Here is a 26,728-nt window from a genome sequence, read left to right as displayed (position 1 = left end):
AAAGAAAAAAACTTATTTTTTTAAAATGGTTTCTAAGCCTCAGAATAATTCTTTAATATATTTTCTCTTTTGCAGAGAGAGAAGGTTCATGAAAGATGCAAGAATATTTGTACTCCTAAAGATACCTTTGGCAGGACTCTATTACACACACACGGTACAGTCAAAGCCGTCCTTTAGTCATTAAAAAGTAATGTCTTTTTGTATGAGTATGTTATGTCATCAATAATGAATGTTATGAATGTTATTCATTATTGATTCTATAACGTACTGATCATCTGTTACTTGCTCAAGGGCTTCATGTGCAGTAGTAGCTGGTGATGATTTCATTGTAACAGTAATTGAAAACTCAAACATGGTTGACTAGAATTATTCAAGAACATTGCTGATATTTTATAGGTCAGAATGCTCGTGATATCTGCTTTGAAACTTTTTCTTGGCATGTTTGCATTCATGGCAGGTCATTGTGTCCCCAGCAGTGTTTTCTTTAACTGCTTTTTATTTTAACATCCACTGAAACTGTTGTGTCAAATCTGTGGCAGCTGTTGTGTTGGCAGTGAAGAACAGCAGTGCAGGGCCATTCCTGTGCCTCTGCTATGAGGATCACAGGGTGGCTGAGGTGGGAAGTGACATCTCAAGATGGTCCAGTCCAAACCATCTGCTCAAGCAGGGTCACCAGTGGGATGACAGCGTCCAGTTAGGTTTTGAATTTATCCACAGATGGAGATTACACAACCCATCTGAACAACCTGTTTTGATGTTTGACCACCCTCATGGTAAAAGGATTTCCTTATGTTCAAATGGAATTTTTCATTTATCAGTTTCTGCCCATTTGCCCTCTGTCCTGTCACTGGGGACCACTGAGAAAAAAATGCTATGTCTTCCTTACACCCTCTCATCAGATCTTTAAACATATTGGTAAGATCTCCCCTGGGCTTTTTCAGCCTAAACAATCTCAGCTCTCTCAGCCTCTCCTCCTTGTCTCTTAGATGTCTTTGTGGCTCTTCACAGAATCACTCCAGTATGTATAGGTCAATCTTGTACTGGGGAGCTCAGAACTGGGCAGCTGTAGCAAGGCTGAATTTCAAGATTTTATGGCAATAGTTCAACTAATGTGAAACTAGACAAAGGCAGGTGAGAGGCAAAATGAGAAAGAAAAGATGAGCAAAAGGAAAAGAAACACTTCATAACTTGGAGATAGTTTTTAATATTTAAATTATTTTAATTTACTTTCTCAAAAATTCTAGCATAAAATGGTTCATTTACAAGTCCCTGTTTGATAAGGCTTATCTATATCAATGTCTACAGGTAATGCAGCAAGAAGCATTCAGTAGTTTACTTCTGATAAAGTTCTTTCAGTTGACTTTCTTCCTCCTTTTCTGTGCAAAAGGAAACCCTTCTGCAGGTTTTTTTTTATATGGGTGTTATTTTGGAATAGCTGCTCCTGAATGTCTATGGCACATATGGCAGAATAAAAGTTCCTTCTTCAGTCTTACCTTAATCCATTTTGAAAGAGTCTGAGTCTTTTGTTTTTAAAAAGAAAATTAGTGTCACCAAATTAACTGGGAGGTCCTTAGTAGCCAGAAAGTTCCTAGTAGAAGCATCGTTTGGTTAACTGAAACTCAAAATTTTCTGTAATTTCTGCTGTTAGCATTTCCTGTCTTCCTCTAACTCCAGCCCACAAGACTTGGCCTTTCACTTCCATAAGAATTGGTCTGTCAAAGACTGAGGACAGCAGGATGATTCCGAGGTTGTCTTTTGTATTTCAATACAAATAAAATAAGAAACAAATCAAGTGAAAACCAAAGAGGTGAGAGCAATGTGGGAGATGACGCTGAGCTAGCACTTACCGTGTTTGTCAGGGATGAGCAGACCATCCAGCAGAGACATGGGCTTGTTGCTTTTAAATTCCTTAATGTTTTTGTCCTCCAATGTGCCCTCCCTCCATAATGCTCCTAAGTTAATGAGTAAGGAAGGAAAAGGGGATTTTGACTGAACCTCAGGAGTCTGAATTTGCCTTTTCTTCAAGTTCTGCTGATGTATAATAATGCAGCTGTTTCCCCAGCTCAACTCCCTCACCCTCTGCAGTTGTCAGGTCAGCTTGCTTCATGGGAAGTACAGCTGCTGTGCTGCTTGCTCACTGTGCTTGGGACTCTGTCCTGAGCCCTTGTTTGTACTTCTTGCCAGTCTTTGTGCATCCAATCTCCAGGTGCTCTGGCGAAGTGATTATATGGGCAGCTTCAGTCTGGAGCATCAAAACTAGAGTGATGTTAGAAGGACCTTTTACTGGCCCTTGCTAGTGCATTAATGAATGTGAAGTGCTTTGTATGTCGTTGTCACTGTCAAATCAGCCAAGTGCAAGCACCTTTGAGTGCTCTGAGCATGAGACCTGAACTACAAAGGACAACAGAGCATTTCAAAGAATCAGAATATTTCAGGTTGGAAGGGACTTCAGAATGTCTTTAGTGCAACTGCCATCTCAAAGCTAGTTCAGCTGTGAGGTCAGGCCGAGCCATTCAGAGCTTTAGCCAGAAAATCTCCAAGGATGGATAGCCTACTCCAATGCTTGATTGTCCTCATGGGGGAAAAGGTTCTCCTCATGTTCAGTCAGAATGTTTCATTTCAATTTATAACCCTGTTCCCTCTCTGTGAGGAACATGGCATCGTCGTCTTGTTCAAGGGAATTGTATTCTGTTGTTTGCTCATGAATGACTACTTGTGTTCTGTTTAATTTTAGATAAATCCAGAACAGATCTGGAACAAGTACCTAAGGTATGGCTTCTGTGCACTCTAAGCTTTTGTAAGGTTTTCTCGCATGAAGTGTTGAATATATGCATGTGCTCTGTAGCAACTTTGTCCTTGCTGGTGACTTGGGTTGATTCTCAAGAGGATCTGCAGCGCTCAGAATTAAAAAAAAAAAACCAAAGAACGATTTGTTAGACCCATGGTCTTGATTTTTCACTTAAGGTAGAATACAAATACCATTATTTTTTTCATCTTTAAATAAGAAGAAGTTAAAACCTCAGAACTGAACAAAATTAGCCACCCTAGGAGAAAAGGGAAACCGAAGAGTTTGGTAGAAGCTTGATTATTGCATAGTGTACAACTTAGCATTCATTTTAACTCCTTGAACAAAGCTCTTGCATATATGCATGCAGTATATATGTACTTTCTGTGTTAGGTTGGCCAAAGACACAACTCCAGATTCCATTTTAGTCTGAATAATTTTTTCTGGGTACATTAAGAAGTCAGAGTGTTAATGTGGGCAGCATCTCTGTGCCAGTTGTGTGGGCTGTGATTTGAATAGCTGTCACTGCATTGTTTAAAGTCCAGGAAACAAGAATGCTTGAGTGTGGTGTGATGCTGTAGTTTATGTTGAACCTTTTGAAATGACACTCCATAAATACAGGGAAAAGGGTTCTACTGTGTGCCTGGAAGCTCAAGGTTTGTATCAGTTTTGTCAAGTGTAGATAATGTTATCGGAGAGAATTTTAGATCAGTAGTTCTCCAAGACATTAATGTTGCATGTTACTGACTTTTCCTGAGCATGTTTGCTGCATCCTGCTAAAGGAGATCAGCCTGAAGCTCTGCTCCATCCTGGCAACACTTGCTGCACCCTGACAGCCGGCTCAGTCTGGTAGAAGCTGTGGCCCCAGAAATGAGCAGATCAGCAGCAGGATGCCCCAGTTAGTGGAGAAGGTTGGCTCAGATTCTTTAGAGGACCCACCTGCACTTTAATGCTGCCTATGTTTGCACACTCAGGACGCTTAGATCATGCAATTTTGGAGCTGTGCCTTCCACTTTTAGGAAGATAAGATTTTGTCAGATCACACAAGCTTTTAAAGTGTAAGGTAGATTGGTTGTAAGGTCTGGAATGAATTTGTTTGCCTCGATAAATGAAAATCTGGATTTTGACATCAACAAATAAGGTCTCTGTTAGCTTAATGAGACAGGAGGTGTGTTTAACTGGGGCAGAAAATGTAGGGCTGAGTGAGGCACATTTATTTCTTTTGTTTTTCTGTTTCAGATTTTTATGAAACCAGATTTTGCCTTGGAAGATTCCTTAACATTTAATACCGTTTTACCATGGTCTCATTTTAGTACCGCTGGTGGGAAAGGAAATCGTGATGCAGCTTCCTCCAAGTTACTTCAAGAAAAGGTACAAGCGATGTGAGATGTTGTTATCCATTGCAGCTGTTAGGTACTACACAGAAACCCCACTGCTGCTGTTGTGTACTGTTTGTTGAGACACCACTCTTGTGGGCTTTGTTCTCTCTCATTTTACGTCAGGCTGCAGATTGTTACTAAAGAAGCATCTTGCCGAAAGAGAACTATTTTTTCCCTGCTAAATAAACCTGTCAAATCTGGAAAAAAGAGTCTGTGTATGATGTAGTAGCTGGCTAAAACTTAGTGAAGCAGGTATACATTGAGAACTTCAGAGATGTGGAGCAGTTTCTTAGGGAGGGAGAGCATTTCCATGAGAAGGGAAAGCTAGAGGTTGTACACTGTGTAAGACTATTATTTTTCTCACATCTCAGGAAAATTCCAGATTCAAGGCACTGTGGTTTCTATGCTAAAAGCAATACTAAATCCTATGGGGTTTGTATTTTAGGAGATTCCTCTTACGTTAGTTGTCATGGCATCTGCACTGATCTATTTTTGCATTTCACAAAGGAGAGCATGAAAGCAGAGCTGTTTCTTTCATATTGGAAACAGAAGTCTTTACTTTTTTTTTTTAAATTTTTTTTTTTTTGTTAGTTATGTAGTCACACTGTAGCAAATCTCATAATGAGTCATCTTTATGGTACAAATACCCATAAAATGCTTTTAGAAAATCTGCATAATTGTGGAGTCTGTTTTCTAACTTTAATTTTCCCTTCTGTTTAATCTACCAAAGCTCTTGGAAGCTAGGGGAAAAAAAATTAGTGAGGTATATTAAGAAAAAATAACGTGAGATCCTCTGGAAAGTGTTTCCAAATTTCCAGGAGTTAGTCTTCCTGCACTCCTGCCAGGTCAGGAGGAAGAGACAGGCTCTGCTGGAGGCCAACTCATCAAGTTGTCCTCCACACCTAAAGTTGGAGGAATACTTTAGAGTTTCCTGAGGCAGCTGCCATCTGAATATGAAAAAGCAGTGTCTGGCATGTGTTTTAAACTTCCAAAGTGTTCCTGGTAGCAGCAGAATGGACACTCAAGAAGGACTTTGAGTGAAGGAGACCCAGAGCCCTCAGGGGAGTGAAAATTAGGCTTCGAATATAGCCACGAGCCAAGCTGCTTTGGAGAGAGGTGATACAAATACCTGAATAGCACAAAACTGTTGCCTCCAAAGCCACTTGCCTAACAAACAAATTATTACACTGCTTCATATTACTGAAATGAGCCCAAATTTTTTGTTTTACTTTTTAAAAACTGGACTGCATGAGGTTTACACTTACCACATGTAAATATGCACCCTGCTGCCATAATTGTCCTTAGCTCCAGGCACTGTGTTTCAACAGGATTTTGAAAACAGTGCCTTAAGCACACCTCCTTAGGCTGTTAGTGCTTTTGAGCTGCTGCTGATCTACTTGAACAATTTCCCCATGATGTTTTTCTCTTCCTTACCTCCTTCCATGTGTTGCCCTGCATTGGGACTGTAAACTCTCTGAGGCAGGTACTATCATTTTGTTCTGGTTTTTCTACTTCATTTAGCCATAGTGAAAGGACCTGGGGCATCTGATTGTTACAATCACATGAATAGCCCCTTCTCTGATCCCTGTGTCACAGCCTGTCTCCTTTTTTCCTGTGGCTACATGTGTCACAGGTGGTTGGTGGAGGATGCTTTTGATTAAACTTATGCACCAAAAAAAGATGGATTTGCATATTGTATAAATCCCTAGTGTACCCGTAGAAAATGCGTGAAAATGACTGTTAACAAGGAAACATTGTCCAGCTGATTTCCTTTCCATCTCTGGATGGGCCTTTTGAAATTCAGTATGAGGTTTGAATGCTTGGCATCTCTTAGAAACCAGGTCATCTGAGTATTAGCATTCAGACAAGCATCCTAATGCCTCAGTCCTTTGAGTTTGCATATTCAGCATCAGCCAGAACACAGAACTTTTACAGGTCAAATAATCGGGACAAGCCAGTGGTCTGGTAACTGTTCAACGCAGAGATTTGGAATTTCAGGTTCTGAACATGTAGGTATAGTCTGTCCCTGGGAATCTCACAGTGCCAGCACACAGGAAATATGCTTGGTACTAACTCCTACTGGTTGGCAAAAAAGCAACCGGAGCCAAAGGTATCCTGGAGATTTTTCTACACAGAAGGTACTACAGCTCTTTAAATAAGCAGAGCCATTCCAATGGCATGTCATCAAGTAGAGTCAGCTACACCTTTAGCAGCTTCAGTGGCACAAATTAGACATAGAATATTTGTGTGTGTATACTGTTGTTGGTTGCAAACCAGTATCCAGAGCAATCTCCTGGTTATTGTCCATATTCTAACAGAGCCGGTGTGCAACCATGTATTACAAAAGTTTGGGTATTTTAGAGTTATTTACTTTTCTAACTTTGTTATTTTCAAGCAGGAGAAGCATCAAATCAGCCTTCCCAAAGTGATTTTGAGTTTTTTTTACAAAGAAATTATTAAACCACAATGGATAGTTGTTTGCTTGCTAATATGACAAAGAGATTTAGTTTTCATTAGCAAAATTTCTTCATGATGCAATAAGACAAATACCCTGAAAGTGTATTTGCATGGTGATAAAGCTTCCAAGTCATAACAATAGTGTTCATTTTTCCTCTTCCTTCCTCTTTCTAGCTGAGCCATTACCTGGACATCGTGGAAGTCAATATTGCTCATCAGATTTCTCTGCGCTCAGAAGCATTTTTTCATGCAATGACCTCTCAGCATGAGTTGCAGGACTACCTCAGGAAAACCTCCCAGGCTGTAAAATTGCTTAGAGAGAAAATCTCTAAAATTGATAAAGTAATGTGTGAAGGATCACTTCGAGTTCTCAGACTGTCACTCACCAGAAATAACTGTATAAAAGCATACAATAAATTGAAGTTAATGGCTACTGTACACCAAACACAGCCCACAGTACAGTTGCTGCTATCCACTTCTGAGTTTGTTGGAGCTTTGGACTTAATAGCAACAACACAGGAGGTGTTACAGCAAGAGCTTCAAGGTATTCACAGTTTCCGGTAGGTAACCATCTAGGAAATGAATAAAATGCAAGTAGAGCTGGAATGTGTTGAGCACATTATGTGGGCCGAAGGGGTTTGTTCTACCTTTGTTCATTCATTCTTAGAGGACGTAGTACAAAAGGTACAAAATGTAAGTGTGGCATAAGCAGTGTGACTAATGCCTGATGATTTTTTTTTTTTTTTTAAGTGGGGTGAACTTTTAACATCTAGATGCTTTTTACTGCATTCTTGTTTACAGATGTTTTAGGGGTGCAAAGATGAGAGTTGAGCTGTGGCTGGGCTCTCATCGTGCATGGCTTGTAGCCCGCAGCTGAGAGGGTTTTTTCCACATGGGGGTCTGCAATCCTCATGGATGTAGCACCCCAGAGATGGGGTCTTTGATACACAGATGTGCTCCAGGCCTGCATCTTTAGTGACTGATCTGGGCTTGTGATGTTAGGAGAATATTCACAGACCATGTGTCAGGTAGTCAGCCCCAGCCTGGGCTTATGCTGGAAGGAGCTTTGCAAGCAAAGGCCAGTGCAAAACTGTCAAGCAGCGGCTCAAAATGTGATCTGAGGTTGACAGCTGGTCAGATGGGATGTGTTCAGCCATGTCTGCTCTTGTGGCCAGGAGTGTTTCCTCTTGCTCCATTCGACTGATGAAATCCACTTCTGTGAGCTGTTCAAGTTGCAAAGGGAAGAAACAGTGAAGAGGTGCTGCCCAGGCTGCTGCTGTTGCTGCTGCTTTTTTACCCATGTTTGCTACAGTAATGGGAATGTGATGGATTCTGTTAATAGTGGATACTTAGAGCTCCTCTGGGAGATGCCACTGCACTGGGCAAGGTCCTCTCTCATATGCAAGAGTATTAATACAGTAGAATTCTTTTAGCTGATGTAAAGTAAGCTGTCACAACCATCACAGTTTAAAAGTATTGCGGGCAAAGCTGCTAGTGTGGTGTGGTGCTGGCAGAAATAGTGTGTAGTTAAATCAGCTCAAGGCTTGTATCAGTCAGCTGAGGAGCTGTATGCTTAGATTTTTTAAATTTATGCTGGGTGAGGGGGTGGTTTGTTTCAAGGTTACGAGGTTCCTGCAGCCTGGTGGTCCTCAGCTTGCATAATAAAAGCATGGTTGTTGCTCAATGACAGTAACAGGAATATTGAGAAGTTTTTATGGTTACTGCTCTTGTCCATCTGTTCTTTCTAGCTCCTCTTCTAACACCCTTCCAACGGGTTTGGAAAACTAAAATTTTATGTAGAAAAGATCTTGGGGAAAGTAGTTACGAATTAAAAAAAAAAAAGGGAAAAAAATAATTTAAAGAGCTAATAAACTGTTGGGGCAAAAGTTGCTGGAAGCTGTTAGTGCTTTTCTAAAAAACCTAGAAACAGACCATCTAAAAAGTGTAGATTGTCCCTCTTCAGACACCTCAGCACAGTTTCTGTCCCCTTTAGGGTTCCTACTCTCAACCACTTGATTATGGAGCATAGACTGTGACTCAGTCCCATTTGTATTGATCTTGATGATAGTCAATGTACTTCTACAACCCTGTGACAACATCAGTCAGAATTAGCTGGGTTTTGCAGTTGAGTAACCTGTGTGCTCTGTCAGCAGAGAGTGCAATTCTGTTGTCACTGTGGTTGATATATATGATGTCCCAAAAATGTGCCATTATTTTAAAATTGCCCTCAGACGTGGAACATATTTGCAGGTAGATATTCATCTTGTCTGTAAGGAATAATTTCTATGAATAAAGCTTAGCTGGGTTTTTTTTTTTGGTAGAGTTACAAATAGTGATGTGAGTAGGAAATGTCCCCACTGCTTTGGATAGTGAAGACTTGGAAAGGTGAGTTAAGGGCAGCCTAAGTCCATTGCCCCACCAGACATGCAAGTGCAGTTGAGAAGTTCCCAGCACAATTCCCAAATCTCATAGTGGGCTGTCTACATATATATATATATATATAAGTTCCCAGCACAATTCCCAAATCTCATAGTGGGCTGTCTATATAAAATAATGTGCAATGGAAAGATGGAGATCTTGCTAAAACTTCTGAGTAGAATGTTGTGTTTCAAAAAATAAGTAAAATTTTTAAAAATCTCAGTTGATGGCAAGAACATATACTTCAGCTTTTCCCAAGAAATACCAAAGGGATCTTTTGCTTTGTTCTGAGCAAGACTGCTGCAGTTGTCAAGTGAGTTAAATACCTGGTTTGTTTTAAGAAGAGATGAACCTCTAAATCAGTATCTCATTTATAAAGAATAATTACTGTCTTTTTTCATAAATAATTTGTATCTGATTAAAAAAAACCCAAAGAACTTGTTGCTTTAGTGTTGTTATGGCAGCTTGTAGAATTTGCTTTTGAACAGACAGCTTTAAATTGAGTCATGTCTTTTAATATAAAGCAGTAAGAAAACTATTCAGATCATCCATAGACAGTAATTTTTCTCTTGTCATACTATATGCAGAAAAAAATGTGGTTTGCCTCTAGTTGTAGTAAAAAATGAAAGAACCTTAATGGTTCTGTGAAGTAATAAATTGGTGTCTTTAATCTAGGTTAGTATCCCTAATTATATATGTGTCAGTTGTAACTGCTTGCTACTACTCTGGGATACAATTAAAGTTTTAGAGCTCCAACCTTTTCAAATTTATCTTTTTAATTTTACAAAAAAACCCCAAAACTAATGTGTTAACTAAATTTCAAATCTGTTCTGCCGCTTTCTGCGTTGTTTTCACAGTCCTTATTGGGGTGATGGAGATACAGTGGTTTTATTTTTTTGCACAGGTATGCTGGCAAACCACGCTTTTATACTTTTTTGCACAGTAAAACCCAGGTACATGAAAAGTAGTTCTCATTTGTGTATTTTAAAAGGAGTTTTACCCTGCACTCATAATTTTACATCCCAGAGTTGTCACATTCAGTACTCATTGAAGGGATCTGGGACCTGTTAAGAGATAATTGCCAAGGTGTTTTGCTGGAGTGTGGCTTAAGGTCTGACTTGTTTCTGCATGTTTCAGGCTGGGGACATTTCTGTTGCTGTCAGGGACTAAAATATCGTGGGCAAAGGGGTGGGAACTCTAGTTGGATGTGTCCATACCTGGGTTTGGAGAGGGCAGGTTATGTTGTGTTTCAGTGCAGTTAAGCACAGAAATAATGTACCAAAGAGCATCTTCATGCTTTCCCAAGAGCCTTTGTGCTGTGGGTATTAGTCCTACAGTAGATTTTGCGACTCCAGTTATTGTGTTACAAATAATAATCATTAGGGGGTTTTACTCTTGTGTTTGTTTTGAAATGTCCATGATGCAACTGGCTTGGATTTTCTAGAGGCTATTTTTGCTTAAATTAAGTATTTGAAATGTATCTACTTTGTCCATTCGGATGAATCGTTGAATAACAATTTCAAAAGCAGGCACGTCCCTGATCATCTTGAAATGAAAAAACCAATAAATTAGTCTGCTCGACTCCAGATCCAGCAAGATTCATTGACTTCAGCTCAGCACTGGCCATGTGGGTTTCTGCAGGGAGGAGATACCAGGGAGTCATGAGCTACATGATCTAGTGGTCCAGCTACACCAGCACTGAATTAAAGCCATGTTCATCCTCCTTATTTTTTATCCAGGTTCTTTATCTAAAATATCACAGTTTCTGCTAATTCTTACTGGCAAAGTGTCTTGTTTGTTTGTTTTTGTTTTAAAAAAAAAAAAGGCAGTCTGATTTTTACAGATATTTGCTCCCAGCTGTCAGGGGAAGTTGAAAAGCCTGGAGTGTTTGACATTTCTGAAGTTCCCACTTTCAGTTTTACTTTGCTAGAAATTTCTCTAGCTGCACAACTTTTAAAGAGTGGTTGATATTTCTGATGTGAGAAATTCCCTTGTGATTCTGTATGAAAACAGTCTGCAAAATATGGTTTAAAATCTCCAATACATGGAAAACTGTTTTTTATTTAGAGTAGCATAAAAATTGAAAATTTAAAAACTCTTCTGTGTTCTCTGAAAGCCATCCTGCCATGTAATGCTATTACTGCATCTCAGTCATGTGAATTTAATGTATAACCACATCAAAAACTCAGATGTTTGAATTAGAAGAACTTATGGACTGATGAGCTGAGGAACTCAACAAGCAAAAGAAGTATTCTTTCTTTTCAACACCTTTATACTGACAAGCACTGAGTATTCTTAGTTCTGGTTTGCTTCATTGGGCAGAGAGGTACTTCACACCTTCCAAAAAAAACCAAAAAAAAAAGCCCTACTTCCAAATTTTATCCTCCATCAATATTCAAGTCCATATGTTTTGGTGCAAGGCGACAGTGTCTCTGAAAAATGCATGGTTTCAGCTGCTCTGAGGAGTGAAAGATTGGAGCCTCCAATTAAGCCGGTGTTGATTGCATGGAAATTACCTGCTGGGTGGTTATTTTCTTCAGCTGTGAACTAATGATTCATTTTCAGGTTGATTATTTAGCTCATATCTCAATGGCTGTTTTTCTTAGGCATCTTGGCTCACAGCTTTGTGAACTGGAAAAGCTGATAGATAAAATGATGATTGCAGAGTTTTCAACTTATGCTCGCAATGATTTAAATAGACCCCTAGAAGATGATTGCCAGATTCTAGAAGAGGTATGTCTGTTATTGAAATAAACTCTCTGATGAATATGTTTGCATCCTTAACATACTTAATTAGCACCAACTAATTCACTCAGGTCCCTAGTAGCAACACTATAATTTTAGACTATTTCTCTTCTCATCCAAACCTTCCCCTGCCCCTTTATTTTTGTGCTTGATAAAATTAAATAATTCTAATTAAACTCAGAACTCTCATCCAGCCCCACTTTAGTTTTTCAAAAATAATCAGTTCACTTTTCTCTGTTATATGTATCCCGAGTTCACTTTATGAACCTCAGCATGTAAGTGGAAAAGAACGTGGACTCTCATTGACTTGGCTGTAAAATTTCAGTTTTGCAATGAAAGCTGATATTTGCATGTTGTTCTCATTCTGTCTCCCTATGCTTTTATGGGTGCTTATATCAAGCATATGGCTGCCCTGAATACATGCTTCATTTGCAGTATATATATATATATATTCCTCATTCCTCTGAAGATGATAAACATTTGAAGATTAAGCTGTTGTGATTGCTCTCTAGCCTGGAAAAGATTTTTCTGGATTTTGCCTGTACTGTTCTTCAGTAATTACTGGACCCTAAGAACTGTTCAGTCTTGTTTCATAAAATGTAGTGATTGGCAATAGCAGTGAAATACACCCATTTTGGCCCTACAGTTTCTTCCCCCCTCTGTGCTGCAGTGTGCCAGCCTCTCACTTGGGCTGTATTTAGTGTCAGTCTTGCTCAAGGTAAGGAAACTCACTCATCATTAGAAATATCCATGTTTTTAAGCCCTAGTGAATGAGCCCGACTAAGGAATAGGCAGGAAAGGGGGTGAGAGAAAGGAACTCAGCTGATATTGCCACAGGGAACTTTGTAGAAGTAAAGCATGGAATTAGGCTCAAGGTACTGGACTGATCTAAATGCTATTCACTGTGTGTTTGATACATGAACTTCCTTACTGCTGTGCAATTTCTTAAAATTGTTTCTTGTCTTCACTTTGATATTTTTCATGTATTTTTTTAATTTTCTTTTTTCTTGATAGGAAAGGCTCATATCTCTAGTCTTTGGACTTTTAAAACAAAGGAAGCTAAATTTTTATGAAATATATGGAGATGAAATGATTAATACTGCAAAGAACATAATTAAACAGGTAAGCTAAACATTTCTGATATATCTGACAAGCCTCAACCCCTTACAAATTATTTTTTTAGTTGTTAAGAACAGCTCTGATGAAGTTTTTTGGTGGCTGATGGTCTCTCATTTACAGCAGCTGAGCTTGCAGACATTAAGGGCTTCCTGAAGCACAGAGGTGTGTTTGCAGAAAAGACTTTTTGGAAGGTGTAGATAGCATAACCACACTCCAGTTTTCTCAGTATAATTACAGTTGTTCTCAACTTTCCTTTCTCTAAACACATGGCTCTCCTGAGTAGTATAGCTGTGTTTCATTAAAAAAACAAACAACAGAAACACCACACAACAAAACAAACACCCCTAAACCACACCAAAAAGCCTGACCCCCAGTCCTGTGAAAAGCAAACTCCCCAAGTTCTTGGTTTAAACACATAAAAGAGAATCAAAGAACTTGCCAGTTGAAAGAATCGAATTCCCAGCAAATGCTACAGAAAACATTGCTTACCTTAATGTCAACAGAGACCTAGCATAGGCACATGATTAAAAAGCTGGATAACACCCTTGCCTTTTTCTGAGAGAGCAAGGTGAAGTAATGAAGAAAACCAGCTAAAACCAACAATTGAACAAAGTTCAGATTACATCTTTGGGGGAAAATGCACGGGCTAGTTTGGGTAGTGACATGACAGCTTTTGTTTGCAAACAAAAACATAGATTGAACTTTGAGCGTGTGTTTGGTACTTTTAATTTTACTCATCTTGTTTGTTTGCACACTATGTGAGAATATTGTGTAAGAGGTGGGTTTTTTCCCTAAAGATGCATAGTTATTTTGAGAGTTATGGTCTGATGTGCTGTGAGCTCCCTCTGACTTGTATCTGGGAGCTAAGTGTCTGGGAGATAGGTGCTGGGTTTGCCATCTCCTGTCCTCATAGTATGTAGTCTGCTGTCCACAGCTGCATTGTGAACTGGGTTGGGAACCTAGTTTTAAGAAGTTTGTATTTATTTTTTTAATATTGTTATTTGAAGGTTTTTGTTTTAAGCCAGAATTGCCTCTCCCAATCCCCTTCACATTGCAGTTGTTCTGCTGGGAATATTTGTCTTCATGTTGAATTTTTTTGGGTGTCACCTCTGCTTAAAAATAGGCAAAGTTTAATCAACTTGCACTGTAAATTTCTGTTGAATAAGGAAAATAAGACAGGATTGGAGTATTTCTGTGTGGTTTGTGCAACACTTTTGTGTTGTGGCCCGTTGTCTCATCTCTTAGGGATACTTTTCCTTAATGAAGAAAACTGTTTTCCTTCCCACACCTCAAATGTGCTTCCTCTTCAAATGCATTGTTGGGCTGTTTTGGTCAGTGCTTTTTAGAAGCTGTTTATGGCCAGGCAGGTGAAAGGGCAGAGGTTTGTAAGCACTGAACAGAGACAGTTCACACACAGTTCAAGGACAAAGAGCAACACACCTGTTGTTCTGCAGGTGTACTGACCACCATTACTCAAAACACAGGTAAAATCTGTGATGGCAGCCTTCAGTCACCATTGGGATTGTACATATTTGTTAAAGGCAAGATGAGTTCACATGCTACTGACTCATTTGTTCAGATTATTGATTGGCATTTGGGAGAAAACACCTTTTTTGGTCTGAATGGAGTTGATTTGTACCTTGGGCTTACAAGTACTGTGAAAACAGATCAGTGAAATGGCTGTAAAACAATACATGTGTTTGGAATGAAAACAGATTGTTCTGGAGACCTGAAGAAACTGGCTAGTTTTGTGTGTACCAGGTGCTTTTGGGGGTTTCTTTTGGGTTTTTTGTCATTTGTTTGTAGAGAAACAAGTTGTTAAAGTGATACAAATGTGTCTTTATTTTGTTATTTTACTTTACCTTATTTAACTTGAGGATTGTTGTGTATGTTATGAAACTCAGCAGCAGTTAGAAAGAAGCTAAGATCTTTTTTTGTTTTGTTTTTTCCCCCTTAAAATTTGACAGTGTGTGGTTAATACGGTATCGCAGATAGAAGAAATAGATACAGAAGTGGTTGTTAAGTAAGTATGCAGCCAGATTTTTTTTTTTTTTGGTGGTGGGTGGGGATAGGATGTTTTTTAGCACAGATAAATTTACTGTTCTAATTTTTGCTTAAATTTCCCTATAATAAGGATTATCCTTCTCTTTCATCTTAAACCTCTGCTTCTGTCTGCCTCTGTGTGGATACTGTGTTCCCCTTCTCATTCAGATTCTAATGTTACCTTAAATTTAACTTTATAATAAATAATAAAATTCTGTGAATCTCACTACATGAACCATATATCTCTTAAATATATATCCACTTGAAAGCATTCTCTGTTGTCATAATCCGGGATTTTATATTAAGACACGTCAGTAGTTTCAGTTCCTCCTGTGTGACTGAGAACAGGAACTATCCGGAGATGAGACCAGACAGCTTCAGTCTTAGAAATGGTCCGTCAGGAACCTCACAAAGCCCAGTAAAGGCAAATGCCATGGCAGAGATGGAGATGGAGTCAGGCTCCTCTCAGAGGTGTGCAGGGGAAGGACAAGGGGCAATGGGTGCAAGACGAAAGATGAGAAAGGCCAGAAAAATGTGTTCCCTGTAAGGATGGTCAAACACTGGAATAGGGGCCCAGAGAAATGTGTTCTGGGACATGGTCAGGCTTTAACTGGGCAGGGCCCAGAGCAACCCAGTCTAGTTGGACCTGCCTTGAGCAGGGCTTGGCCAAAGGGGCTCCAGAGGCCCCGGGCTCCAGAGGCCCCGGGCTCCAGAGGCCCCGGGCTCCAGAGGCCCCGGGCTCCAGAGGCCCCGGGCTCCAGAGGCCCCTGCCAGCTTCTTTTTTTTCCGTGGCTTTATGATTCACTTGACTCAGCAAAGTGTTACCCCAAGATAATAAAAATAGTCCAGCTGATAAAGCAAAGTGAGTGGCAGAATCTACATGGGATTCATGTCCAGACTGGGAAAAGACTGGGCACAGGGTCATTTTTAAACATTGTATATTTGGTCACTATTCTCCAGTGTTTACTATTCTGCTGTTGGGTCCTAACTGTGTATTACAGGGTTTAACTTTTGTTCTGTCAATGACTTTTCTGCCCTTTGCCACAAACAGCTGACTTGTACTTTAATAGCAGAAGTGGTCTCATTGCAATGCCACAAAATGAGCTTAATAACACAGCTTTTGTAACACTTACAAAATATTTTCATTTAATTTTTTTTGTGATTTTTGTTTTCCTCCCACATGATTTGTGAAAGTGCTATTAACCCCCCCCCCTCCCTTGTTGGTAACACATACTTATGCCAGGGAAAAGTACATTATGCCTAGGAAAGAAAATAAATGGTAAATGTGAAGCTTTCATTTTTTTATAGTGTTGTCTCATTTTGTATCTCTCCTTTCCCATTCCACTTACATGACTGTTGTTCAGGTAATGTCTGTTGTTCTGCCAGATAGAAGTCTGTATAGTTTTCCCTATATTTACAATTTAAACTTCAAGTTAGAGCATGTGTTTTTTGTCTTTATGTGCCAGTAGGCATCATGGCCAGCAAACAGTTGCTGTTTGCTGAATACTGCTCTTTTTTTAGGCTTGCAGACCAGATGAGGATGATGAATTTTCCTCAGTGGTTTGATTTACTGAAGAATATTTTTTCTAAGTTCACAATCTTCCTCAAGAGAATAAAGGTAAGACGTTCATTTACAAAGAGCTTTACATAGTTCAGGCATGAAAGGGAATGAAGTTACTTTCCATTTGGAGTCTTAAGGTGTTGGTTTTGCTTGTAGAGTTCAAACTTCTGATTGAAAGAGGGAGATGTGAATATTGGCATCCAGGGCAAAAATGATTAGTGCTAACAAAGGGAGCAGTGGCAAAGAGATAATACCTCTTTTTGCATGATTACATCTATTTTAGGCTGCTAGGGATTAGGACAGAACTTTTGTATGTGTTAGATTGGTGAAAGAAACCTCATTCTCAGAAACATCTGATATTGGTTCCCATCAGACGGATGGGTCTGCCTCCGAATACTAATTACACAATAGAAAATAAAGCCAGGATTTAGTTTAAATTTCTGGGTAAAAGAAAATCTCTTCCTAGCACGAGCTTGTGGCACAGGGTTTTGTTATAGGGGTTTTTTTGTAATAAAAGTTATATTTTATTCTAGGCAACGTTAAATACTATCCGTAGCGTGGTTTTCTTGGTTCTAGACAAGAACCAAAAAAACAGAGACCTGGAGGACACCTTACAGAAGAACTCTGCCAAGGAGAGCTTGGTGGACACCGAAGTGGCTTATCTGACCCACGAGGGCATGTTCATAAGCGATGCGTTTGGCGAAGGGGAGCTCCCGGCCGGAGCAGCTGACACTACCTCTCAAAGGAACACCTCCCCAAACAGTGAGCCCTGCAGCAGCGACTCGGTCTCTGAACCCGAGTGCACGACCGATTCCTCATCCAGCAAGGAGCAAACATCCTCTTCTGTTACTCCAGGAGGAGTAGAGATGATGTAAGTGAGCGCGGTGCCCGTCTCCACTTTGCAGCAATGGCAGGAACAAGGTGTGAGGTGCAGGCAGTTGTTTCTAACGATACAGTACAAAAATTGACTTTGGAGGAAAGTGCTTTTTAGGTAGGTGTAGTGAACCTCCACCATCGCCCCAGAGGCTGCCATCAGAGTGCACTGCTTCCAGCTCACCTTTGTTTCATTTATTTGCCTTGTTTTCACCTCTGTGTGTAGGTGGTACAGGGACTGTCACTTGTTCCTTCTCCATAGGCTCTTCTGGGGAGGCCACTTGTGTAGAGAGCAGGAGAGATGCGAGTCCAGCCTACATGAAAGACAGATTGCCGTCCCTTTAGCAGGCAAAATCATCTCTGTTCCCTGTCCATGCTCCCTATGGCAGTTTTTTATGTTGTTGGTTTTTTTTTTTTAAGCTGGCTTCATGGAATACACCTTGATAAATTCTAGAGAACAATGTCCCATTTGTCGTTAATCATTTGACTTGCATACTTAAATAAATAAACCCTTCTCAATGCTTTGGTTCCATAAGCAGTGCTGCCCTGAGGTGCTCCAGACTCCAGATGTGTAACCTTTTGGCATCCTTTTGTGCATGCCTTATGGTGGAAGAGAAATGAAATGTGAAGAGGAGTCCAGGGCTACAGGGAAGAGGGGAGAGAAAGAGGTTGGATCCAAACTAGTCTGGAGCAGTTTGCCAAATGTGCTAAAAATACACCACTCAGCTAGAGCTCTTGAGGAGCAAAGTTGTTTCTGCAGCTGGTTGCATAACTTCATTCTAAAATGAAGTTGCTTTATCCCTCTTCTGTTTTTTATTGCACCTTTGCTCTGTGTTTGGAGCAGGCTAATAAAAATACACAGAACAGTGTTAGCCCAGTTGCTGCTCTGTAGTGTCCCAAGTTTTCTCTCTCCTCTCATACTGTCAGTCCCTTGAGCTGGACCAGAAGATTGTGATCTTCACTAGTGACATGAGCCGTGAATGGCAGAGCTGAGCTACGTGCTGACCTCAAAACAGTAGACAAGTCATACAAGCTTTTTAAAAACAACCAACTTAAGAGCCTGAAGTCTAAAGAGCTCATAGAACAACAGCCTGTGGAGTAAGGTTGGGGGGAGTGCCAAATATCTATATTTTAGGCCTTACACTTTCATCAGAAGAGAAATGCTGTATTTTATCTGTCATATGCTTTGTGATGCTCAAGTGTTACAGGAGCTAGGTAAATTTTAGCTCAGTAAATGTTAATTTTATTTATTGTATTAGTAATAACTGTATCCGATTTTCTCTTAGACCATTCATAGCAATTAGAATGTGGATTCAAAAAAGAAAAGGATGGGCAGTTATGCATTTCCTCGCTACAGGGCATTGACAGCTACATGGCATTGACAGCATCTTAGAAGATCCCATATGTACAAAGTGACTTTAGTGATTAATTGACTGTCTGCATTTGACAGTCACTGCAAGGCTCTTTCCTCCTTCAACCTGTGTGCAGAAATACTGATTTTTTTCTATAAACTGATGCTCAGTCTACTGGTTCTGTCATTTGTAGGATCGGTGATGACATGAAGCTGACTGACCTGGAACTAGTCAGGCTGGCAAACAATATTCAGGAGTTACTTTATAATGCCTCTGATATCTGCCATGATCGTTCAGTCAAGTTCCTCATGGCAAGAGCAAAGGTAAGGAGCATGGATCAGACTGCTGGTGGTGTCTCATTCTTAATGGGAATTTGCTCCCAGGGTTTTGAATGGCTCCCACACGATGGGAGTACGGTAACTGCAATCTACCTTGTCTGTCCCACATAGGGTTAAATGATGTGCCTCTTAAAATACTAGTAACCCTCAGATGCTGACTAGTTACTTCTTTACATCTCTGATTTTTTTTATTTTTTTGTGGTGTTTTGTCTCCTTACAATGGTTTTCTTTGCATATAGGATGGCTTCCTAGAGAAACTGAATTCCAACGAGTTTGTTACTCTCTCTCGCTTGATGGAAGGCTTTATCTTAGATACTGAGCAGATCTGTGGCAAGAAGAGTATGTCCTTACGAGGAGCACTTCAGAGTCAAGCCAACAGATTTGTGAATAGATTTCATGAGGAGAGAAAGACAAAACTAAGGTATTTCTGGGTAGAAGATCTTTATTGTTCTTCCATGGATGATTTTGTCAGTTGTATGCCAGCCAAACACAATCTTTTGTTGCCTAGAGCACTAGTAAGCCTGTTATACTTAAGAGCAGGGGGTGAAAAAACTGTATTAAACCCCAATTATTTCTAAGTGGTTTAGACTTTTACTGTTTTTGTAACTTGATTTCCTCAAACTGTATTCTACAATACTGTTCTAAGGACAGTAATGGATACAGAAAGTACACAAGAACTGACATTGAAGAGCCACATAGCTTTGTCACAGAAGTTTAAGAATAATTCACTTTCAACTGTTTTCTAAAATTGGGGAACATGCATCAAGTCTATTTGCTTTCATCCATCAAAAGCTGTAAAAATTGAAGTATTGTATTTGCACATTACTTCATGGACAATGATCTCATGAAGACCTTTATTGCCTAGTGTAGTTTTTTGGTCCCTATGACAGATTGAATGAACAAACTGTGAGGTCTCTAGACTAATACAGTGTTGTTCTGTTTTGTTGCTGCCCATTGTTGGACACCTCCTTCTGATGAAGATGACTAGCACAATGTTCTAGGACAGTAGCTTTTTAAAAATTGTTGTAGTTTTGATTCCACGGCATTACAGGCAGGAGAAGCATCAATACAAGGCTTTTCTTTCTCAGCCTCCTCTCTTTTGTGTTTATAACCAGCCTGCTTTTGGACAATGAGCGCTGGAAGCAAGCTGAAGTTCCCGCGGAGTTTCAGGATCTTGTCGATTCAGTGTCAGATGGCAGAATTTCTCTCCCTGAAAAAAAACCAGCAGGTGTGTATCTTGCAGAACTACTGTGAAATGAATTTATTATCAGCAAATTCTTCTAGTGAGTGCTGATGGACATATTGTGATGCCACTCTTGATCTGCGTTTGCTCACTGTCTTCTGGGGGCATCAGAAGGAAATTGATGTCTATTTTCTTTTTTTTTTATTATTATTATTTTTTTTTGTCTCTTACCGGTGTTGAAACTTCTTGTCCTGACCTTGACAAATTATTTATTTATTTCTTGAAAACACCCAGAAGTGTTAGCACAGGGAGGGAACTGCCTCTTTATACAAGTATTCCCAGTGTAGAGGCTTACAGTCTTTGCACAAATTCGGTCTTTTCCGAGAACAAACCACTGAAGAATTGCCAGGGACTGAGGAGCATGTACATGTGCTCAGCCTCCTTTGTGGGAAACAAAGCTTGCTCCTTGCCACTGCTTCATCTGCCAGTTCCAATGAAAGGCAGCATGCCATGTGGCTGCTCATGGAAGGGAAAACTCACGTTCATTCAATTATTTACCTTGCCATAGAAACCTCATTTGACCTCAGAGAAGTCACTTTTTCTCCTCATGGCCTATTTCCCCTGTGTGCGTTGGGAATACTTAATGTGTTCTTACCTCGTGGGGAAACTCATCCAATATTGCAGTGAGGGATGTGTGTGAATATCTAGAAGAGGAAGAAAACATACAGAGAGGGGGAGAAAAATGGCCATAGATTAGAAGAAAGAAAGTACAGTGATGTCTTGGTAGAGAAACCCTTCCAAAAGGAATATAAAAAAACAGATACAGAGAGTGTGTTAGTAATAATCTCTCCAGTTATGGAACACAACACCAAAATACATTTGTCAACCATTGCTTTTAAAATAACCTCTTGCAGCTCCCTTCAGGCAGATAATTTAGCATGAAAAACTGCATCAGTAAGAGCTTTTATGAAGCCTGAAGAAGTGATTTGAAGCTAAAATATTAATATACACAGCAAGTGACTTGAGAATGTATAGTAGAAAACCTAGTGACTTTTTCTGCTTTTCTTCTTCTATTTGTAACCTGTTGTACTTGGGGTTTTTAAGACCATAGTGACTGTGGGACTTTTTGACCTAAAATCACAGCAGATAATAATGTAATTTTGTGGGTTGTAATAATTATGATGGGCGATCAAGTATCTAATTAATATTGTAAAAAAAAGAGCAGTGTTCCGAAGACTGATTGTGGGTTTTTTCAAACTTTAACAGGTGAACATTACGTTTTTATAAATAGCATTTTTTGCCCTTTTTTTCGGTTGAACTCATTCCTTTTCCTGTCTTGCTAAAATGTCTAGCTACTGAAGAAAGAAAGCCAGCTGAATTCCTTATTGTTGAAGGACAAAAATATGCAACAGTTGGGTAAGATGCACACTTTCCTCTTAGCAGTGGGTTAGTTGGCAAGAACTTCTGAGTAGAACTGTGCTGAATGCTAACAGCTTTAGCAATGTTATTTAAATTGGAAATCCCTTTCCTTTCACAGACTAGTTTCTCTTTAGTTCCCAAACAGTTATAAAAGCTCTTCTGTACATTAAAATGCTGGTTTTCCTCTGAATGACTTGGCTGAAATTTATGATTTTATTTGAATGTTTTTTTCCATTATTTCATGAAAACACATAATTGTGAAAATACACATTTGTCTTTGTAGCACACAGTTATTTCTTATGTAGTCCAAGTATCTCTGGCAAAAATCATAGGCTCCTGGAATAGTTTGGGATGGAAGGGACTTTCAAAGGTCATCTAGCCCACCCTTCTTGCAGTAAGCAGGGACACCTTCCAGTAAACCAGGCTGCTGAGAGCCCTGTCCAACCTGACCTTGAATGTTCCAGGAATGGGTCACCCTCAGGGCAGCCTCTGCCAGTGTTTCACCACCCTCATTGTAAAAAATTCCTTCCTTGTATCTAGTCTGAATCTACCCTCCTTTGCTTTAAAACTATTACTCCTCGTCCTGTCACCACAGGACCTACTGAGAAGTTTGTCCCCATCTTTCCTATAAGCCCACTGAAAAGCTGCAGTAAGGTCTCCCTGGAGCCCTCTTCTCCAGGCTGAACAGCACCAAAATACGAGTCCGCTACTGAAAAATTGCTTCTCTTATTCAGAAGGAGAAATGGGCCATCTCAGAAGCTGCATACACTGTTTCTTGGCATCCTGGTTACTTTGAATTGGAAAGTAATTTCTTAGAGCTGGTTATATCAAAGACATTTTAAAATATACGATACATACTTCTTTCATTTAAAAGCATGCTGTGTTTCCAAAGACTGTGAGGCTTAAGCATTAAATATGCATGAAAGTGTTTTTTTGGGGAGGGAGTAAAACCTGGAAGATCTCACTCCCCAGAGTCCTCACATCAATTTACCCATACTTAAAAGTTGTGATGTGCAGAATGTCTTGGACCAGCTGTCATTTTATGAGTTGCTTCATGATGATGCATCGTTGTTCAATAAGAAGCAGAAGCTGTGGCTGAGAACTTCTGTGCCAGCCAACTGATATCACTGCAAAAGAGCATTTCAGGTCGTGTGGGAGCATTGCTTTAAAGGATAAAATTTACCTAATATATGATGTGTTTGATGATCCATCTCTGCTCATTTGAAACTTGTTACATTTAGCTCTGTGAAGCAATTGCGAGCCTCATGGTGCAAATATTTGTTTCAGTTCTACACACTTTTACGTGCAGTTTCATTGTATTTAATCAAAAGGCATTCATCAAAAATGCCTTGATGTTCACAAAGCATTCTTCAGGTGTGTATTTTCAGCTGACTTTTCATCATCTCTCTGCACTCTACTGCCTAAAGGAAGAAAGACATTTAACTCTTTGAAATGTTATAATATCTACTCTGAACACTTGATCTCACCTCAGTTTTCCTGCCTTCTGTGTATTTGAATTCCAAGGAGCATGCCTGCTCTATGTGGAGCCTTCGTAATTCCATCCAGTAGCTCCCAAATTCTCCAGTGCCTGCTGGCTTCAGGGGAAATTACAGGTGTTCAGCATCTTCAGATATTTGGTGCTATTTCTTCACAGCTGCTTTCTCTGTTTGTGACTCCTTAGAATTTATTACTTGTTTTTTCAGAGATTTTTCTCTGATATAAAATACTTTTTTTCCACATGCTTCCCTTTGGAATGAGTATTCATTGTAACTGTCTTTATGTATGCCTTCTTTTATGTTTTACTTCTACTTCACATTAGTTAGTGGGTTTATTCAATGCTATAATCTCTAGCATTGGGTAGCTTTCTATCAACATGACTGGTCTGTGTTTGATTTTTCTTTTTTTTCAGCATATTCTGTGCCCTGAGATGACATATTTGGCTGTTTCCTCTCTTGTAGGACAGTATTGCTGCTAATAAGAATAATCCTTGAGTACTGCCAGTGTGTGGATAACATTCCTTCCATCACCACTGACATGCTGACCCGCCTGTCTGATTTACTGAAGGTATGACTCAGGATGCACCACCTGTGCTAAGCAGGGGCAGTCAGGGTGGACAAATGTCTTACTCTCTGTAATGCCCCTAGGTTTTTATAATTTCATATAAATTATCTAGAAATCACTGTGTTTTCTACTGTGCCATAAGGAAACCTTTTAAGTCAAAGGCATTAAAGATACAATTTGTTGTGGGAATTAATTTTGGGAGGGCTGTCTTTCCTCTTGGTCACCTGGAATGTTGGAAATCCCATCTAGCAGTATTTGTCACAGCTGCCTGTCCATCTACACCAGCCACCCAGGCTGGGTGTACGATTAATGCTGCTGAAGAAAAAGCAGGTTGATCCCAGATGCCACAGAAATATATCTTTATTGAGGAAGGAAAACAAGTCCCTTGGTTTTTTACAAGTCAGTAGAGTTATAGTCAGTAGAAGCATGAAAAATAGTATGGGATGAAGCTTCTGTTGTAAAATGTAAAGATGATAAAACGCCAGGACCTCTTTCTCATTTATTTCTCACTAGAGAAGGGGAAAGCTGGTGAAGCCCAGATACTGCAAGGTAATATTTGTAAACAACAATAAAAGGAGCACATTAATGCACCTTAAAACTATCATATATATATATATATATATATGCACACACATACATACATACATATATGTATCTGTATAGGCTCCAAAGCCTAGCAGTTAATTTATGTCAAGACTTTCACTTGTGCCTTTACCCACAAAGGTTATATCAGGTATTAGAGTTCTGAACATGAACATAATCAATAAAAGATAACCAGATTCTACTCTCCAGAAGTATATTTTACTTTTGTAGATGCCAGGGAAGGGGAAACACACTCAGGGAGATGGACCTTTAAATAATTTTCCTGTTGGTAGTTCTTATTTGAATAACCAGATGCAGGAACACTCCTCCTTGCAATTGTCATTCAGATTCATCTACAAACCTTCCCCTTTAAAAGCACTATCCAAGGCAGATCAGTCTCTTTGGGCCTGCCCCTCTTCACCTCTCCTTCTCCAGCTGCTGCTTCTCTCAAAAATTGCAGCACCCTTTCACAGGCAGGTAGAACAGCAGCAGACGTCTCAAAACTTGACAAGATTTGCATCTCTGTTTTACTTCCCTGTCCTTACCTTATCTTGTAGCTCTGCCATTTGTGCTTTACTTCTTTGTGTTCAAACATCATGTGCAGTTTAATTATTGTATTTCCTATCTGTCAGCAAGGTGCCATCAATTGGAGAAACGTCAAGAACAACTAGCAGAAACAAAAGCTCGTTTATTACACTTTGAACAAAATAGAGCCACTCAAGATGTCCTGGCAGGTCACTACGCTTTTTGTTTGACAGCAGTCAGAGCTACCAAACTGTGAGGGTAGCAGGAGCTAGACTTTGTTGTGGTGGAAAATGTTCCATTTCAAGGTATTGAAATTCCAGGCAGTTTTGAACTGTGACTGCAACCTGAGTGAAATGACACCAGTGTATGGGCAAAATCATAGAAACATTTAGATTGGAAAAGACCTCTAAGATCAATCGAGTCCAGTCATTAACTGAAGATTGCCAAATCTGCCACTAAACCGTGTTCTCAAGTGCCACATCTACACTTCTTTTAAATACCTCCAGGGATGGTGACTCAACCACTGTCCTGGGCAAGCCTGTTCCAGTGACAACCCTTCCAGGGAAGAGATTTTCCCTAATATCCAAACTAGACCTTCCCAGTGCAAATTGAGACCATTTCCTCTTATCCTGTCACTTATTGCTTGGGAGAAAAGATCAACCTCCACCCGGCTACACCCTCCTTTCAGGGAGTTGTAGAGATCAATAAGGTCCCCCCTGAGCCTCCTTTTGTTCAGGCTGAGCCACCCCCCACCTCCCTGAGCTTCTCCTCATCAGACTTGTGCTCCCAGACTCTTCCCCAGCTCTGTTGCCCTGGAGTGGACTACACTCCAGCATCTCCGTGTCTTTCTTGTTGGGAGGGGCCCAAAACTGAACACACATAGTTGTAATTAATGGATTGTTTAGATGGTGCAGACAAGAGAAGGCTTGTGGCCATGTGCTGGGCGCAGAAATGCTTTCCTCCCAGCAGGCACAAGGAGGGGGTGTTGCTCTTTTGCTGTTTCAGACGTGCTGCTTCCTCACTGCTCTGTCTGCAACAGGCGATCTGGGAGCAGCGTCATGCCCACGGAAGGTGGGGGAGAGTGCGTGTGTCCATCGTCCTTTACAGCCAGAGTTTTTAATGGTCTGCCTCACAGTTAACACTTAACTGAGCTAAATATCTCAGAGGAGCTTAGGCTGTGTGAGACACATCTGTCTTCGACTCAGTGGTTCTACTTCTAAAGTCCACCCAGAGGTGTAAGAAAAGGTCTTGCTTTTCCAGAGGAGGAGATGAAGTGAATGTCAGACAGTTTCAGAGCCTGACCTCTGTCTGAGAGCAGGGTAGGTATTGCCTCTCTCAGGTCAGGGGCCACATGTAGCTCTGGTTCGGTTGTGGTATGAGGTCTGCTCTTCTGGCCCTGGATACACCACTGGCAGCCCAGAGCTGGGGGTGTGGGGTTCATGGTGTGTTCTCTGTGGGCCTGCGTTTTGTGACTGACTCCAGGCAATAGCCAGAAAAATTATTTCTTCTTTTTACCCAAGGAGCGCTTGAAATTTTGGGTTTGCTCTTGTATTATCGTGAAACAAGACCTGTGAAGCAGGATTGTATCCCCCTAAAAAAAGGAGGTCTATGTGAGGGAGATCCTGTGTGTTGCGGACACAAGCTGCAGGGCAACCTTGTCACCATTTCTTCTGAGTCTTTAGGTGTATGAGAAAGGGTCAGCTCTGTGTAAGTTTTACCTCCCAATTTCCAGCCCAGTGTCAATAGACAAACATGTTTAAACATGAGCCCTGGGACTTCTGCTTTCCATTCAGTGCAGGGACAAGAGCAGTGGCTCTTCTACTGCCTCACCCGGGCCAATCTGGAATATCTGGTGTCTCAAGCTGGGTGATGAAGCAGAATTCCAATA

At 40.2% G+C, this 26,728-nt stretch overlaps 1 protein-coding gene across 2 annotated transcripts in view; it reads left to right on the top strand.

Annotated features, from left to right (window-relative positions):
• Positions 1-26,728, top strand: part of VPS54 (VPS54, GARP complex subunit) — a 47,663-nt gene that overhangs the window by 11,965 nt on the left and 8,970 nt on the right. The window contains exons 6-19 of one of the 2 annotated variants that reach the window (XM_017818808.1): positions 76-154; positions 2,735-2,769; positions 4,099-4,156; positions 6,796-7,181; positions 11,646-11,772; positions 12,799-12,906; positions 14,871-14,926; positions 16,468-16,564; positions 17,041-17,378; positions 18,926-19,055; positions 19,310-19,491; positions 20,186-20,298; positions 21,606-21,669; positions 23,631-23,736. In XM_017818808.1, the coding sequence (XP_017674297.1) occupies positions 76-154; positions 2,735-2,769; positions 4,099-4,156; positions 6,796-7,181; positions 11,646-11,772; positions 12,799-12,906; positions 14,871-14,926; positions 16,468-16,564; positions 17,041-17,378; positions 18,926-19,055; positions 19,310-19,491; positions 20,186-20,298; positions 21,606-21,669; positions 23,631-23,736 (1,879 nt within the window). Of the gene's footprint in view, positions 1-75; positions 155-2,734; positions 2,770-4,024; positions 4,157-6,795; positions 7,182-11,645; positions 11,773-12,798; positions 12,907-14,870; positions 14,927-16,467; positions 16,565-17,040; positions 17,379-18,925; positions 19,056-19,309; positions 19,492-20,185; positions 20,299-21,605; positions 21,670-23,630; positions 23,737-26,728 lie in introns of both variants that reach the window. The other variant, XM_017818807.1, reaches the window with a different exon arrangement.

Source organism: Lepidothrix coronata, unplaced genomic scaffold, assembly GCF_001604755.1.
Source record: "Lepidothrix coronata isolate B3197 unplaced genomic scaffold, Lepidothrix_coronata-1.0 Scaffold71, whole genome shotgun sequence".
Lineage (NCBI taxonomy): Eukaryota > Metazoa > Chordata > Aves > Passeriformes > Pipridae > Lepidothrix > Lepidothrix coronata.
Note: the sequence above shows the minus strand (reverse complement) of the source record. Positions and strands in the feature narration are given on the sequence as shown.